Here is an 18,094-nt window from a genome sequence, read left to right on the forward strand (position 1 = left end):
CTGCCTGTAAAAGGAGGGACCCCGACTGGCTTAATTCTAAGGCACTTTTCGGTTTTAAAACCCTATAGAGCCAGAATATTGGAGAGCTCTAGTAGTTAGGAAACTCCTCAACTTTGGGCTGAAATTAACTACTACTCTTGCGCCTGGTTCTGCCTGAGGGATGTAGCCAGTCAGTAAACATTTATTGGGTGTCTTCTGCATGACAGGTACTCTGCTAAAGGGCTGGGATACAAAAAAGAGGCAAAAAACAGTCCCTGCCCTTGGGAGTTAACAATCTAACGAGGGAGGCAAACAGACAAGCTATGTATAGGGAGGGTCAATAGAAAACTAAAAGAGAGAAGACAATAGAATTAAGAGGGGATGGGAAATGCTTCCTGTAAAAGATGGCATTTTAGTAGGGACTTAAACAAACCAGGGAAGCAAGAAGGCAGTGACAAGGAGGGTGGGAAAGAGTCTTCCAGTCATGGGGGCAGCCAGGAAAAATAACCAATGTCTCATTCATTGGAAACCTTTAAGTGGAGGCAAGATGGCCACTTCATGGGAATATACTAGAGGGATTCCTGTCCAGGTATATGGGATGGCCTCGGAGAGTCCATGGTTCTATGACTGACTAGTTGCCAGTAAAGCTACTAACAATGAGAAATTAAATCTTTGCTAATCCCCAGTCTGTTCACGGCTCCCCAGTCCATTTTTCTCCCTGGCCTGCTTTGCCTCAGGTCGGGATAAATTATCCGTGAATAAAAGACTTTAATAATTCCAAATGGGCTCAAATCCAAGGCCCATCTCCCTTTAGCAACTTGGATTAAATTATTCAGTAATGACTGTTAGAGGGGCAGAAACATTCTACAGGGAGGCTCCCTCTGGGGAGATGAGTTGAGTCCTCCTGTTCTAGGAGCCTGAGTATGATCATTCCCAATCAATTATGGCATAAATTAGGTCAGGGCTTTCTCTTTCCCACCTACCTCTTGCACCCAGCAGCCTCTTCCCCACCTCCTCTGACTCGGTGTCAGCCAGCTGTGCTTGAGAAGGGGCCATCTCTCTGGGAACAGCCCCTGGAAAGGCTTGTCTCTTTGGGCCTTGTGCTTTTGCATCACGACTAGAATTCTGTGTTGGGGTGTGGCTCTGATGGAGAAAAGGCTTTAGGACCAGAAGGGACCTTAGACATGATCTCATCTAAACTCCTCATTTTGCAGATGAGGAAACCAAGATTCAGAGAAGAAGGGGCTTGCCCAAACTGGCATTTGATCCCATGTATCTGGGCTCCATATTCAGTAGTCTCCATTAGCCCACCCTGAGTGACGGTCTCAGGGGCTGAGAGCCAGCTTGAGAAAACTGAGCTGGAGGCCGGGTCATGTATCCAAATGATGCTTGAGGTCACTGAATCCAGTGTCTCTCCGGACTTCATTGTGAGGCGGGCCAGGTTGTTTCCCCACTGAATCATGGGACCTCAGGAAAAAAAGCCGGTAGGGGCCAATCTGTATCCAAGACAGGGCCTCTGGTTGATTGGGCTGGTTGCCAGGTAAGGCCTCGGGTTGTCTAGGCTGGAACCTGGGCTCATCCTGTGATTGGCTGGGCCGGGCACAAGTCAAAAACTCAAGGAGATGGGACTGGATATTCCACGGGATCCTGGATGGGCTGAGCTGGAGTGGCCAGATGCTGCTATGCCTGGGCTTTTGCCATCTTGTAGTGGAGGGGGAAGGACAAAGGGAAAGGAGTCTTCTCACGGCACTTAGCTCTGCTCTGCAGAGCTCTTTCGGCTGAGTTCTGAAGGGATGGTGTATAGGGGTTTCTGTCTGGTGGAAAAGACTGGGGTGGTTGCTGGGGCCATGGAGCCAGATTTTCTTAGAGATTTTGGGTCATCTAGAGGTGGGTGTTCTGCAGTCCTAATGAAAGACAGAAACAAATGAAATTAGCTCTTGATTTCCCATCTCCTTCCCAATATGCAGAGCCAAGAAGCAGGAAGAGTAATTATATACATCAGAACTACATTTTATTGTCTACAATATACTTTCTTATCCATCACATGTTTTGATAGCATACACACATCCTGACCCCACCAAACAAACCTTATCAAGGAAGCAGGGCAAGGATTATTAACCCCATTCTACAGAAGAGGAAACTTAGCAAGACTTTGGTAAGCCTCCAGCTCCAGGACTCAATCACCCTTCTTTCCCTCAAATTCTATAGCATTGACTGTAATAATCAAAATTATGACAGTTCCTATTCATCCAGCAGTTGAAAGTTTGCAAAATACTTTCCTCACAATAACTCTGTGAGACAATTAGGAAGGGCAAATATTATTATGTTCACTTTATAGATGAGGAAATTAAGAATCAGAGAAGTGAAGTGGCGTGGCACTTATATGGCACCTAGCATACATATGTTTGTATTATTTATCTCTTTGTGATCTTCTGCCCTCTGATGTCCCATTGCGGGTGGTAGAGAGATAACCTGGGTCCTTCAAAGCTATACCAGGGCTACGTGAGTCCCAGCAAGTGTCTTGGTTTTTTTAAATCAAGCTAGGGGAATGGGGAAGATAATAAGCATTTATATAGTGTCTCCAATGGGCCAGGCACTGCATTAAGCACTTTACAGATATGATCTCAATGAATTCTTGAAAGCAGGAGCCCTCTCAGGACACTTCTCTTGATCTCTACTGCCTAGAACAGGTCCTAAATATAGAAGGTGATCAATACAGTTGATTAAGCATGATGGCAGGGAGCTGAGGCATACATGGGTTGAAACAATTAGGCAGCCTATCCACATGTGTCAAGATGTGTGACCTTGACACATACTGAGTACAGATCTGAGTGGGGGGAGGCCATTTTCACTCAGACAGTTATTCAAACATTCTGGAAGCATCATTCGCTTCACACTGTATATATTAGATATTAGAAGGACACAAAATTTAGATCAGACAGTCCTTGTCCTCAAGAAATTTATAATCTGATAGTAGAATAACTAAAACCCACAATCATACCTGGTAGATATGTTAGAAAGTTGCCAAATAAAGTGTTGTGTGACACTCTGGAAGATGATCATGATTGATAGGATGATGAGAATGGAGGAAAATTCTAAAAACTTTATGGAGGATGTAGAACTTGTCTCAAGGTCTTGAAAGATATTACAGATCTTAGCATCCTTATTCATAAAATCAGGATGATTCTGAGTAGAATAGTTAGCAAGAATAACACCAAAGGTTATAGACCTTTAAAAGTGGAAATGTTGATCAAAAGCCAAGAAGAACTAATATTAATTAACTAGACAGCACCACACAAAAGTCTTAATTAAGTATAACACATAGTAGATGAGCAACTGACTGTCACTGGATACCTCACAATGCTTTGAGGCAAGATAGTGTTTAGATTTCTCTGCAAATTTTCCTACAGAGAAGCCTGAGTACAGACTCACTTGGAGATAGTCAACTCCATAGGGCCAATCTTCACTCTACCTCTGCACCACTGGGGAGCTAAAACAGCTTTGGAGTTTTACTGATTTTAAAGGGAATAGAGAGTGTGGATCTGCTTCACAGGAGATGTGGGAAAAAAGGATGAATATGTGCAAAGAAGGAATTCCAAAGGTTAGGGACATAGGAACCTCTCTACAGAAAGTGCTCTGGTAGGATTCTTTCTTCTGGCAAGATTCTATATTCCACTATTAGCCATAATTATGTTGGGGCAGCTAGATGGCTCAGTGGATTCTTTCAGGAAGAATCATACTCCTGAGTTCAAATCCGGCCTCAGACATTTACTAGATATTGAAAAACCACCTAATTTCTTTTTGCTTCAGTTTTTGCATCTATAAAATGATTTGGAGAATGAAATGGCAAACCACTCCAGTATCTTTGCCAAGAAAACACCAAATGAAGTCATGAAGAATCAGACATGACTGAAACAATTCAACAAAATAATTATACGGTCCCCATTTGTATTACCTCTGTGTGTGTGTGTGTGTGTGTGTGTGTGTGTGTATGTGTGTGTGTGTGTAAGTGTGGGAGAGACTATAATCTGAGGTTACTGAAAACAGTAGTAATAACTCACATTTCAACAACATTTTTGAAGTTTATAAAGTACTTTCCTTACAATAGCCCTAGGATAGTAGAAAATGTAAGCATTATTGGTACATTTTACAGAAGAGGACATTGAATTTCAGAAAGGTGAAGCAGCTAGCCAGTAAGTCATGGTATTAATAAAGTATCAGAAGAAACAACTCAATGCGCCACTGTGGGCAAATAACTTCCTCTCTGGTCCTATCTGCAAAATGAGAGCACCAGGATTCAATGATTTCTAAGGTCTCTTTCAGCCCAAACATTCTAAGGTCAGTAGTAACCTGGGGAGTCTTCAAGTACTTCTAAGGCTTTTTTACTTCTGACATTCTTTAACCTAAAGTTTCTTCTAATTCAGCATTCTGTGTTCTAAGACTTCGACCAGAATTCTTTGTTCTAAGACCCCTTGCAGCTCTTGAGTTCTATTTAAAATGTGGAAAAATAAAGAAGAAACAATTTGTCTATAGGAGATGACAATATAATAATCATAGTCTAAAACAAATTATACTGAAAACTCTGATGACTTATTCAGACATTGGCCAAGGAACTGATGTCCAGGACCAGGCATAAGAGAGCTCTAGATCTACTAATTTGCCTCTGCTTTCCAATTAGAGTTCTTTGGGTTTTAAAAGAACCCTTATCCAATTATTTCAGAATTAGGTTTATAGATGTCTCATTTTACAGATGAGAATGAAACCCAGAAAATCCAAGATTTCCTACTTTAAAGTCAGTGTTTTTTCAACTATTTCACACCATCCATGTCCTGAAAAAATCATTACTAACTTCTATTCCTCCCTTCACTAACTTCTATTCCTCCCTTCTGCCCTCAACACTTTGTGGTGTTCTCATCAAAGAAGAATGCCACTATCTAAACTACCACCTCTCTTCAGATCTAGACCCTGTACCCAAGAGCCCCAGAATAGCAGCAATCCCCACACCACTGGCCATGCTCACCTTCTGACCAATACAGCCATGTACTATGGGGCAATCCTTGAGAAAAGAAAAATTTGGGCAGCAAAGGCTCAACATCAGAATGAGTTTTTATCAGAGGAAATATAAATATTATTATTTGACTTGTTACTGCACCCTAAGAACCATTGACCTTTCTACCTAGTTTGCAGTTGAGACTTTCTGTATGCATGTTCTACCATCAGAATGTGTGCACTTAATAAATACTTTCTTTTTTCCTCCTTTTTTTTCCTTTCTTTTAAGACTGAAATAAGGCTTCACATACCCAGAGCTTTGAAAGGCTGGTTAGGCAAGATTTAATCTTTTTTCTTTTTCAGGTAATTTGTTCTCTGAGTATGCTGTATATCCCTCCATCCCTGAAATTTCCATATTTCAGTATCTATGATCAGGCTGGATTCACTTAACCCACTGCACTGTCAATTGCTATTTTACTTCCAGGGGAAACTTCTAGGGAGTGAAACAAATACACCTAACAGGAAGCCTGAGGTATTGTCTTAATTCAACTGTCCTGTCCCTCTGCATTGGAAATTCTGGTGTCTTTGTGAAGGGTGAAGTTACCTATCCTTCAAAAGAGTTATCTGATGCAGAAATGCAGTCTGTTTTCATTTTAATAAAGTAGACAACTCAGCTACAGTATATTGAATTTGATTTTGATCTAATAAAAACAGCAAGCTGGTCTGGACCCTTTGAAAAAGCCTTCCTTGAAATCACATAAACTATTTTCAGGGAGAAAGATACAGAGAACAGTCTGCACTGGATCCAAGAAATTCTGCTCATAAATGATGAACTGACATCCTCTCACTTAGGTTCACCCTGTTACACCTGGAAAAATCAAAGTCTCATCTCTTGCATTTAACTTGACAGCTGCAATCATTTTCAAATTCTAGTTGTAGTTGATAGCAAAACCCAACTACCAGGACTGCCTGTCATGCCTGCTCTGGCATTTTCTAGATCAGAAGTAAAATGTAACCAGTTTGTATGCTACTTGGTAGCTACTTAAAAGCTCTAATTGAGAAAGGATGATATATTTGACATGAATTTCTAGGAAAACTGGAAAGCAGCCTGTAAGAAAATAGGTGTAGACCAGCATTTTGCACCATGAACAGCATCAAGTTTCCAAATAGATAACCAACTTCAATATAAAAGGCATATCATTAAAAAATGCAGAAGGATAAAAAGATATGTTTCATAATTATAGCTAGCAGACTTCTTAGTCAAATATGGGTTAGAGGAAATCATAAAAGATAAAATAGATAATTTCAACTATATAAAATTAAAATTTTTTTGCATGAACAAAACCAATGCAGCTAGAATAAAAAGGGAAATTAACACTAAGAAAAATATCTTTGCACCAAAATATAGAAAAGCCTGATATTTAAAACATAAAGGAATTCAGCCAATAGACATTTATTAAGTGCCTACTATACATGCAAGGTAATATACTAGCAGCTGGAGATACAAAGACAAAAAATTAAATAGTTCCCACCCTCAAGGAACTTACCATTGATTAAGAGGGAAAAACACTAAGTATTCACAAAATATAGGTCTGTTTCTATATTGAGTCCCATTTCACACATGATTGAGAATACTATGAGAAATCCACTTTGACATGTTCCATAAGCAGTTGAGATGTATAACTAGAGCTCAGGGGAGATACTGAAGTGGATATATAGATTTGGGAGTCTCTGCACAGAAATTGTAGTTAAACCCAAGGGAATTGATAAAGTCACTAAATGAGAGGATGCAGTGGAATAAAAGAGGACCCAAGAAAGAGCTTGAGAAAGAAAAGTTAGGAAAAGCACCAATCAACCAAAAGGACTTATTTAAGTGACTTCTATAGTGCTAAACATTGTGCTAGGTGGAAAGGAGGCAAGTACCAAAAAAACAAAAACAAAGAAGCAATACCTGCTCTCAAATATTTTATATTCAAAATTGAAGACAACAAACACATAAACATAATATGTACATATGTGTAGACAGAATACACAAGGAATAAATACAAAATAAATACAAGGTAGGCAAAATACAAAGTAGTTTGGAAGGAAGTCATTAGTAATTTGAAAGATCAGAAAAGGCTTCATGCTTAAGATAATGTTTGTCCACTAGCTTGGAAAATGAGAGGGATTCAGGGAAATAGAGGTGAAGGAGGAGATATGAGGGACAGCTATACAAAATAAGGAGATAGGTAATAAAGAGCTGTGTGTGAAACAAGAGAGGCCAATTTGTCTTCTATAAATATGAAGGAAAGAGATTAATAGGCATTAAAGAGAAAAAAAAGAACTAGAGAAAATCGACTGGAGACAAATTCTCAAAGGCTTTAAAACATCAAAAGATGAATATATATTTTATCTTAGAGGCATCGAGGTACCATTGGAGTTTATTGAGTCAGTAACAATGAAATTGTTAAAATGACAATTGTTAGATCTGTATTTAAGAAAAATCATTTTGGCAGTAATTTGGAAGTCACTGAAATATCTAGAGAAGGGAGAAGGGGAAAAAGCATTCACATAGCACCTGAACTAAGGTAGTAGCTATTTGAGGGGTAATAATGGGTTGGGGATAAGTTAAGAAGATAGAAATGGCAAAATTTGGTAAGTCATTGGATATATAGGATGAAAAATAATGAAGAGTCAAAGATAATACCCTGGTTGTGAATGAATTTGAAAGACTAGAAGAATAGTGTGGCCTTCAATATAAATAGGGAAGTTACAAAAATGGAGATTTGAGGGGGAAAAGAAGTTCTGTTTTGGACATGTTGAGGTCAGATATCTCTGAAACATCCAATTAAAATATCCAATAAAAGCAGTGATGATATAGAACTAAAGCTTAGAGAAAAGATAAGATAAATAGACCTGGGAGTCATCTCTAGAGAGATGAAAATTAAACCCATGGAAGATGAGGTCACTGCAAGGATAGAGAGAGAAAAGAAGAAAGGCATCTTCTTTTCAGAGGGTAGCTAAGCAAAATTGGATATTCACTCAATCTTGGCTCTATGGATTCTGGTCATTAGTACATGTTTTTTCAATCCCAGGTAAATTCTAAATCAGTTAGCCTCTTGGTTTTCTGGTACTTCATTCATTATATTACATAATTCCTTATCTAACCATGGTTGTCCTTTGCCTCAAAGGCAAACAGAAACATAAATAAGATTAGTAAGACATTATAGTAGAATATAATAAAATAATATCCAATTATGATAGCTTCACAACTGGAATAATTCAACATGACATACATGCTACCCCTCAAATTAAAAGAAAGATAGCCTGATTTATAACCTATATGACCCTTTGGCTCAGCAATGAGGATATTGGCTTATGTTAGGGACAGTTGCAAAAGGTAATAACTCTTTGGCTCATTTTGTCTCAACCAGGATTGCTTCTCTCTGAATATATCTCATATTTAAAACTAAAGAGATGTAGGCAAAAGGGTCCTGAGTTCTAATATAAACATTTCAGGTTATAATGCATATTGGTAAAAGTTACTCTTTATTTCATCCCACAGAAAATGTGGGAAATGCATGAAAGACTGATAGCAGTCCCAAAACAGTTATTAGAATTTTCTTTTAATGAATTTCACCCTCTCCCAAATCCTATAAATCACCCAATACCACTCCATTCCGTGCTTAAATTCCCATTAGAAAGAAGATGAATTTAGGTTTGTTAGAGCAACATCTCTCCTTGACATTTTTGTCAGTTTCATTTTCTTTGCAGAAACCCATATTGGTATCAATCTTTCTGGTACTACCCTCAGGGATTTGGATTCCTTGAGAAAGAGAATATTTAAAATTGTTGGAGAGACAGCCCCCTTCTCATTAGACCTTTACTATTGGAAAAACTCATGGTAATAGCAGAAGGCAAAGTTCAGGGTTTTTGCTCCCTAATTTTATAACTTAGTCTCTTGTTGCTTCCCAGCTTCAGAGGTCATGTCTACAGTAGTCTTCTCCTCATAAGGTTAACAGTGTCCAAGAACTCCCTTCTCTTCCCAGAAGGCTGCATTCTAGAATTCTCAGACACACACTTCCAAAGTTGGAATACCAAATTTTCCTTAATCCAAGAGATTCCCTTTCTTCTAAATGGATAAGAGAGATAAATTTGTGTTTATACCAGGCTTCTCTCCTTCTTTCCAAACATCTAACTTCATTCTTACCTCTTTCATTCTCTGTGTTCAACTTTCAGGTTTTATGTAAATGATCTTTTAAAAATAGATCCTGTAAAAGAAGTGCCAACCTATAGCATTTAGAACCCAACAGTCATCCCAATTATTCATAATAGCCCTAGGCAATCAATTCTTTCTTCATCATTGAGTCTCAACCACTCATCTTCAGTGGAATGGAATAAATATTGATGATAAGTCTCAGGCATTCTTAAATTGCACTATTGAGAAAGGGAAATCATGGTAAGGTTGACAGGTTTGGGGCAGAATAATAAGACAATAAAGACTTCTAGTGAAGTCCTCTTAACAGTCTCTGGAAAGGTTTGGGTTCAATGGAATGGGTTTACAAGTTTTGTAGACATGTTCCAAACAAGGACTCAGCACCTTGGAAGATCCTTTCAATGCCAATGATGGGAGAGGGAGGTCAGTTTATTGGTTAAGAATACTTGGAAAATCTGAGTGTTTTCTTGATATAAAACTATAATAAAGCCAACTCAGACATGTTGAAAACATTTTCTTGGGAAAATAAACTTGCAGTTAAGTTGTGCCTTTCTGGAGACTACCTGGCTTTAGCTGACAATATATGATTGCATCAATATGTAGGTGGGGGTTATAGGTATGTGCCATTACAAGGTATTAGGAGCAAATTGACTGATTTCAGATTTTAAAAAATGGCAGTCTTGTCCTCAGGAGTTTGCCTGGGCTAGGAGATCAAGACAGGAATGTACATTGCTAGTGCCCAGGGATAGCTCACTTTTATATTTGTAGCTCCAGCACCTAAAATCATATGTAGCCCATAAGAGGCACTCAGTTAATACGTGTTGAATTAAATTGAAAAGAAAGTGATAAACTACAATAATAAATTAATTAGCATCCATGACAATTGTGAGGACCACATGTTGCATTTTATTCATGTCAACTACAAAAACATAGCTAATGATAGACTGCAGATATCAGAGCTAGAAGAGATTTTAGTGCATGGAACACAGAGTCAGATCTGGAAGAAATCTTGAAGACCCATACATTCAACTCCCACTTTTTCCAAAAGAAGAAGCTGGAGATACAGTAATTCCCCAAATATCACACAGGAAATCAGTTCAAATTAGAATGTTCTCTTAAGTAAAGGCCAAAAATAAAATATAAAACTGATTTTTTAAAAAAAATTAAATAATTTATAATTATTTCCAAGAGACTCAGATCTCTTTTTCTTTGTTATAACTCAAAGCTATCTTATTTTAGTCAAAGAGAAACTATTCTAACAGACACTATACAATAATGACAGGAAATTTTGGAGAGTTTCCCACATTTTAGGGACAGCTCCAGGCTTATTTCTCTAGGAAGGGGGGGCTCTTTCATGACCTTTCTAATTCTTTCTTCAGCACTTTTGAAAAGTCTGTACTGCTTCAGAATCATAGGACCAAAGGATCTAGGAATGTGCAGACTGAAGAAGAAAAGACTTACAGGGGGCAGAGTAGTTGCCAGCAAGTGTTTAAAGGGCCTTCCTGAGAACAAAAATTGGACTTGTTCTCTTTAGTCCCAGTGGGCAGAACCATGAGTGATGAATGGAAGTTATAGAGAGGTGGATTTAAGATTGATTTGTAGAAAATCTTCCTAACAATGAGAACTATGCAAACGTGGAGTATGCACGGGTCCTCTTGTGGAGGCATGGGGGTCCTCTCACTGCAGGCCTTTGAGCAAAGGCCACATAATCATTTGTCAGAAATGTTATAAAGGGGATTTTTGTTTGAGTACAAATGAACAATAAGTGGTCCCTAACGTTCCATCCAACTCTGAAATTCTGTGACCTGAATCTGAGTCATCAGAATGCCAATCCAACGCTGTTGCCACTAGACATTGTTCATGTTAGGCCTTGGGGTTATTCTTTAGTTATTTCCCACATGTATGAGAAGAACAGCTTTAAGAAGTACACATCTTTTACTTCCATGGCACCCACAATCTGTTAGGTACCTTCTTGATGGCTGTTGAAATTTTTCTAGACTCCTAGAGCTGGAAAAGGTCTTAGAGATATTCTGATTCAACCTCATTTGAGCTCTAGGTCATTCAGTTCTAATCAATAAACTTCTTTTTAAAAAATAAACTTCTTTTAAATAATGACCACATACAAAGATCTGCACTTAATGCTGGAATGCTAAAATGAAAAATGATGCAATCTCTATTCTTAAGAAACTCACAGTATAACCTCCCAATTAGGGGTGAGAATGGTAATGACATACCTGCAGACAAGTATAATATAAGGCAGGGCTCCTTAAACTTTTCCCACTGCTAGGCCTTTTTTACTCAAGAAATTTTTATGTGATCCCAGATATACAGGTATATAAAATTGGTGTAGAAACCAAACATTAACTGATGATGAATCATAATTTTGCAGTCCCACATTCAGTTATATGATCCCATATGGGATCATAACCCACAGTTTAAGAAGATTTGATATAAAGTAAAGGGCAATGTGGACATGAGAAAAACTCAAAAGTGTTCTAAGAAAAAGCAAGAAGAGAAAAATCACGTTTCCTCTTTTATTGGGGAGCATTCTAAATAAAGTGGCAGCTGAATTGAATTTTGAAGGAAAGAGGAGGGCTTTGATAAGATGGAGATAAGAAAGTAGCACAGAGGTGGGGAAATAGCATATTGTGTTTAGAGAACTGAAACTGATACAGGGGTCCTCAAACTATGGCCCGCAGGCCAGATGCGACATCTGAGGACGATTATCCCCCTCACCCAGGGCAATGAAGTTTCTTTTTTAAAGGACCACAAAACAAAGTTTTTGTTTTTACTATAGTCTGGCCCTCCAACAGTCTGAGGGACAGTGAACTGGCCCCCTATTTAAAAGTTCTGCTAGAATGTGTGATGAAGACCAAGAGAAATAAGGCTGGAAAAGTAGATGGTGGCCAGATTGTAGAGAGGATTTAGTACCAGCTGATGAAGTTTATATATTATCCTAGAAGCCACCAAAGGTTTTTAAGCAGGGGAATGATGTGGGGAGACTTTGGGTAGTTGTGTGAAAGAGGGTTTAGAGAGAGTAGAAGCTGTTGGAATAGGGCAGCTAGGAGCTAGTGAGAATTTCTACTAGAATTCACTAGTTGGCAATGTGAATGAAGAGAAAGGGAGACAGAAGAGAAGCTGTGGAGGTAAAATTGATAGTACTTGTCACCTGGTTGAATTCTGGGGATGTGGGAGAAGGAAGAATTAAAGATGATCCTGTAATTTTGATTTCAAGGTTTTGAACTTGGGGGTTGAAAGGAATTGAGAAACTAAAGAGGTAAAACAATCATGGAACCTGTGTCTGACACAGCAAGGCATATTTTAGTAGTCAGAAAAAGCTAATAATGAGATTAGAGGGGGTGGAAGAAGAGAGAAAGAATGAAACGTATAGGAAATCTGTATCATCCTGAGCTTTGCCTTTATCTGCATTTAATCTGATCCTAATATATTATTTCCAGTCTCTAGAACTCAGGGTGAATTAGATTTTAGCCCTAATAATTCAATGTCCCTTCTATCTCTAAATATCCATCATATTAGATTTGATATCTTAACATTCTATGTTCTAGAATTAGAACATGTTCTAATGTTTCTTCTGCACCTGAATGTCAACCTGTATTTGGACAGAAATCCTAATAAAAAATAACTTGATGATATTCTATGTTCTAAAGTTTCCTGTAGTTCTAACATTCTGCTCTTTATGCTCTAAGACCCTAAGTTCTAACAGTCTATATTGTTTGATAAAGAACAAGAGATTCAAATAGTGAGATCTAGTTTTAGGTCTTCTGGAGCCTTTGCTAGGAATGAAGTCTATACTTCCTGAGCCTTGACTAGCACTTAATCTAAAGATCCTGAGAAAACTTAGCCCCCTAAAAGGCCTTGTCAAACTATTTTCATAACAAGAATCAAACACCATGGATGAAGTATGAGCTATCTCATGAATTAAGTACATATAGACACATACATATGAATATACCCTTGGGCTCCAATATTTAGTGATATATGTGTGTATTATATATAATATATACACATGCACAAACATAACATATATACACATATATCACACACATACATATGTATGACATATATGTATACAAACAGTTCTCCTTTACATAAGAGGACCATTTGTCAGACCTCTACATTGATAATGTAAATTTTCCTACAGATGTGGGCACCTGTGTGCATGAGGGAAAGATATAGGGCAGGATGCAGACATAAATAAGAGAGGATGGGTAATACTTGGGAGCTGGGGACAAACTTGGTACACTAACAGCCAAAAGACAGACGACAGACATGCAAGACAGACAAGGCAGGTGGGCAAAACAGGGCAAAGATCTCCTCTCTCAGAAGTCTCAAAGCAAGTCCCTAATCTAGCAGCAGCAGTGCTGGCTCAGTTCTGCTTTCATTTGGAGGTTTTTTTTATTTTTGTTTTTTGACTGGAGGGGTGGGGTGGGAAGCCTGTCTAGCTGAGAGACAGAAGCAGGGTACAGTACTGTACAGTAAAGTTAACATAGATGTATTTTTGGAATGTTGATTTCTTTCCATAAAGCTGAATTTGCATAATGCAAATTTATATAAAGCAAGAACTGTCTGTATATATGTGAATTATGGCACTGCATTATATTATGTATATTACATATATCCATGGGCACATAAACATAATACACGTGAGTATAAATGTGTGTGTGTATTTTCCCCCTTGAATCTCTGCCAAAGAAGGCTCAATGACATCTAAGCTAAGAAATCAGGTTAGAAGGTAGTTAATTCTATCCATGGGGGAGTATAGCCCTTGGCCTGACTCATTAGCCATTCATTAAGAAAACACCATGCTAAACTCCGGTCTGCTATTGTTCCGCACAGTTGGACTCAGTTCCCTATTTTATTTACTGGGACTTGTTCTGAAACATTCACTGCATAGCTTGGAGGTGGAGGGGGTGGGGAAGGGCATTTCTGCTGCAACTGTGTAATAACAGAGCTTTGCCACAGCTAATCAGTTGGATTACACCTAGAGAGAGCTGTAAAAAGACCTGGGCAATGACTCTAGACTATGGGAGCTGCAAGGGCCATCAGACATTATTTAGTCCAATCTATATTTGAGCAAGAATCCTCTAGAGCATTGCTTACAGATGGCCTCCAGACCTCTGATGATGAAGAGATCCCTACCTCATAAAGCAGCCCAGGGCTCTTTAGTACAATTCTAATTGTTAGGAAGTTTTTCCTTACATTAAATCCTAATTTGCTGCTCTGTACCCATTCCCCATCATTTCTATGTCTGCCCTCTGAGGTGTGGGAATATAAGTCTAACCTTTCTTCTATATCCTGTAAAATACCTGAAGTCAGTAATCATATCCCCTCTTAGCTGTCTCTTTTTCAGGATAAACAGCCTCAATTATTTGACTAATCTTAATTTGACATGGCTTGCAGTCCCCTTACCACCCTGATCCTCCATTTTTGACATGCTTCAAATGCTCATTTTTTTTGGGGGGGGTGGTGGTGGTGGTAAGGAAGCAATCAGAGAGCTAATAAGTGTCTGAGGCTGGATTTGAACTTTGGTTTTCCTGATTCCAGGCCTAGGGTCCCTGATGCCCCCTCAATAGTCTTCTTTAAATGTGGTCAGCAGAACTAAACAGATGGTGTCTCATTGGAGTGAAGCACAGTGGAGCACAGTGGGGCCAGCATCTCCCTTACACCAGGCACCCGTAGAACATCCTCAACCCACCTGGACACCCCAAAGGCAAGATCACTTACGATTTGGGTATCGGCTGTGGTGGCAGTCTAGTCGGAAGTCTTCATCCTCGGTCCCATCCCCCTTCTCATTCCTGAAAAAAAGAATGTACCTGGCATGAATGGATAAGTTCTTCTATTTGTCATTTAGACATGTGCCATGTCACAACCTGGTCCTAACCTCTCTCTTCAGCTTTATTACATGTCAGAATTCTATCATATTGGATCATAGATCTCTGAACTTGAGGGGTCACCTAACAGTAATCAGAAACCTCTCCTTTAATCTGTTAAGTGCAGATAATACTTGTACCACTTACTACCTCAAAGGACTGTGGGCAAAGTATGGTGAAGATGTATGTATATAACATATAGTATATGCACATATACATATATTATACCTAGAGACAGCTAGGTGGCTCAGTGGTTAGAGTGCTGGGCTTGGAATCAACAGAAGTTCTGACTTCAGTTGTAACTTCAGACATTAGCTATATGACCCTGGGTAAATTCATTTAATCCCTGTTTGCCTTAATCCATTGGAGAAGAAAATGGCAAACTGCTCCAGTATCTTTACAAGAAAACCTACTGTCTGTGAGGTCATGAAGAATTGGGCACGAATAAACAACAACAACAAAATTACATACACATATGTATGTATGTCCTTATATATACATATATCTGTGTATATAAATTAAACTTGTGCATATGAATGAGTTGTAGCTATCTTCATTGTTCTCTCACCATTCTAAAATGGCAGATAGCAGTTTTGTCTCCTGAGCAGTTCAGTGCTCAGATTTTCCTGAAAACACTATAGATGACTACTGTTTCTGGTCTCCCATTGGAGATGTCCTGGGCCATGCTCAATACCTGTTCTCTTAAAACTTTGCAAAAATCATATCTGTAATATATGATAGAGTTGATCTGGGTCCTGAATTTTGCTCAGAATAAAAGAGCTAGAGGGGTTAATGGCAAAAAAGCAAAGGCTCTTGGAACACCAAGAGAAGGAAGAGAAAAAGTTGGAATAAAAGGAGAAGTTGTATGTTAGAAGGTAGTATAGAATTAAGACTTATGGTGCCCAACGAACACTTCCTGGGTGTGTACACTGAGAGTAGATATTTCCCAGGGGAATCCTACTTATCACTGCCACCAGACTAAATGCCTCAGTGGTCATAGCTTGGCTTAGAGAATAGGAAGAAAAGAATTGCAAATGAGAGGGTTGGACTAGATGTTCCTCTGGAGCTCCTTCAATTTCTAAATCCATGCTCCTATGATCACTCTCACATACAAAGAATTGCCAAGATTTTTTTTCCTTCTTTTTCCATAAAAATCTCTCTTTTTGCCACCACCCTAGTGCAGGCCTTCATTGGTTCTCATTTGAACTTTTTAAAAAATTTCTGTAATTCGTTTCACTGCTTTGTGTTTCTTCCCATCTCCAATACATCCTCCACATGACTGCCAAAATAATGGTCCTAAAGTACAGATCTGATCATTTCTTTCCTCTTCTCAAAAATGTGTTGCTTCTGTACTAAACTACAAATTCCTTCTTTCTTGTTTCATTGATCCAATTATGTTCTACTCTTCATAATCCTATCTGAAGTTTTCTTGACAAAGATACTAGAAGGGTTTGCCATTTCCTTCTCCAGCTCATTTTACAGATGAGGAAACTGAGGCAAATAGCATTTGGTGACTTTCTCAGAGTCACACAGCTATTAAGTATCTGGGGATAGATTTGAACTTAGGAGGATGAATCTCCCTGACTTCAGGTCTAGCACTCTCTTCACTGCCTCACCTAAGCTGTCTCTATGCACAATTTGTCCTATCTTTACTCCCAGCTCTAAATGCACCAAATTATATTTACTTCTCACTATTCTCTCTTTTCTGCATCCCACAATCCAGTCAAACTGGTTTACTTGCTATTGTCTACACATGATACATGTCATCTTCTCTTTGAATAGGTCTTGCCATATCCCTGTAATGAATGCTCTGCCTCCTCACCTCTGCCTTTTCGAGTCTCTAGCTCCTGGGGCTCAGTCCTACATGAAGCTCTCTCTAATTCATCCCTCCGTTGTTGAATGGTTGCTCTTTTGAAATTATTTGGTGTTTAACTTTGTATATATTCTATATTTATCTGTGAATATATTGTTTCTCCCCAGGAAACTATAAGTCCTGTGACAACAGATACTTCTTATTTTTGTCTTTGTATTTCCCTTAATCAACACTTATTAAATCCTTTTGGAATTGAATAAACAGTAAGGATATTTATTGCTATTTTTCCCCCTTAAAGAAGAGACTTAATGTTTGTACTAAGCTTATTATCTCTCTCTTAAGCCTTCAACATTGTTATAGTTGCAGCAACATTGTACATGGTATAGTAACATATATGTGACATTTCTGACTATACTTTTGGCTTCTAATCAGTTAGTATTCATGAGTTTTTACTCCATTTATTTTTGCTCTCCTTTTACCACAGCTAGGTACCATATTTTAGGAAGGACAGTGACAAATGGTAGTATTCATAGAAGGGTAAAAAGTTTGGGGAGAAGATTCAAAATCATAATGTGTACTTAATCATTTGAAGGAAATAATTGAGAATAAGCCAAGATATAAAATGACAGGAAAAGATAATGATAAATGTTGGAGGGAATCTGGTAAAACTGGAACACTAATACACTGCTAGTGAAATTGTGAAAATCTCCATTCTGGAGATCAATTTGGAACTATGCCCAAAGGGCTTTAATACTATGCATTTCTTTTGATTCAGCAGTCTTACTACTGGGTCTATATCCCAAAAAGATAATAAAAAAGAAAATGTGTACAATAATATTTGTAGCAGCTTTTTTTGCAGTAGAAAGGAACTAGAAACTGAGTGGATGCCTGTCAGTAGGGAATAGCTGAATAAGTTATAGTATATGAAGGTAATAGAATATTGTTGTTCTCTAAGAAATGATAAGCAGGCTGATTTCAGAAAAGTCTGGGAAGATTTACATGAACTAATGCTGAGTGAAGTGAACAGAACCAGAAGAACATTATACCCAATAATAGCAAAATCATGTGATGATCAACTGTGATGGACTTGGCTCTTCTCACTCAAAGCAATTCTAATAGATTTGGGATGGAAAATGTCAATCAGATGCAGAGAGTGAAGTATGGAAACTGAATGTATATGGAAGCACAGCATTTTCACCTTTTTTGTTTGCTTGTTTTCTTATA

At 38.4% G+C, this 18,094-nt stretch overlaps 1 protein-coding gene across 2 annotated transcripts in view; it reads right to left on the reverse strand.

The window, feature by feature from the left end:
- The window catches only part of GSG1L (GSG1 like), a 365,420-nt gene that overhangs the window by 4,472 nt on the left and 342,854 nt on the right, over window positions 1–18,094 (reverse strand). For both annotated transcript variants that reach the window (XM_051988348.1, XM_051988336.1), the window contains 2 exons: window positions 14,912–14,982; window positions 963–1,883 (listed from right to left, as the gene is read on the reverse strand). In XM_051988348.1, the coding sequence (XP_051844308.1) occupies window positions 1,861–1,883; window positions 14,912–14,982 (94 nt within the window). In that variant the 3' untranslated portion in view covers window positions 963–1,860. The remainder of the gene's footprint in view (window positions 1–962; window positions 1,884–14,911; window positions 14,983–18,094) is intronic.

The sequence above is a fragment of the Antechinus flavipes genome, chromosome 1 (assembly GCF_016432865.1).
Source record: "Antechinus flavipes isolate AdamAnt ecotype Samford, QLD, Australia chromosome 1, AdamAnt_v2, whole genome shotgun sequence".
Taxonomy (NCBI): Eukaryota; Metazoa; Chordata; class Mammalia; order Dasyuromorphia; family Dasyuridae; genus Antechinus; species Antechinus flavipes.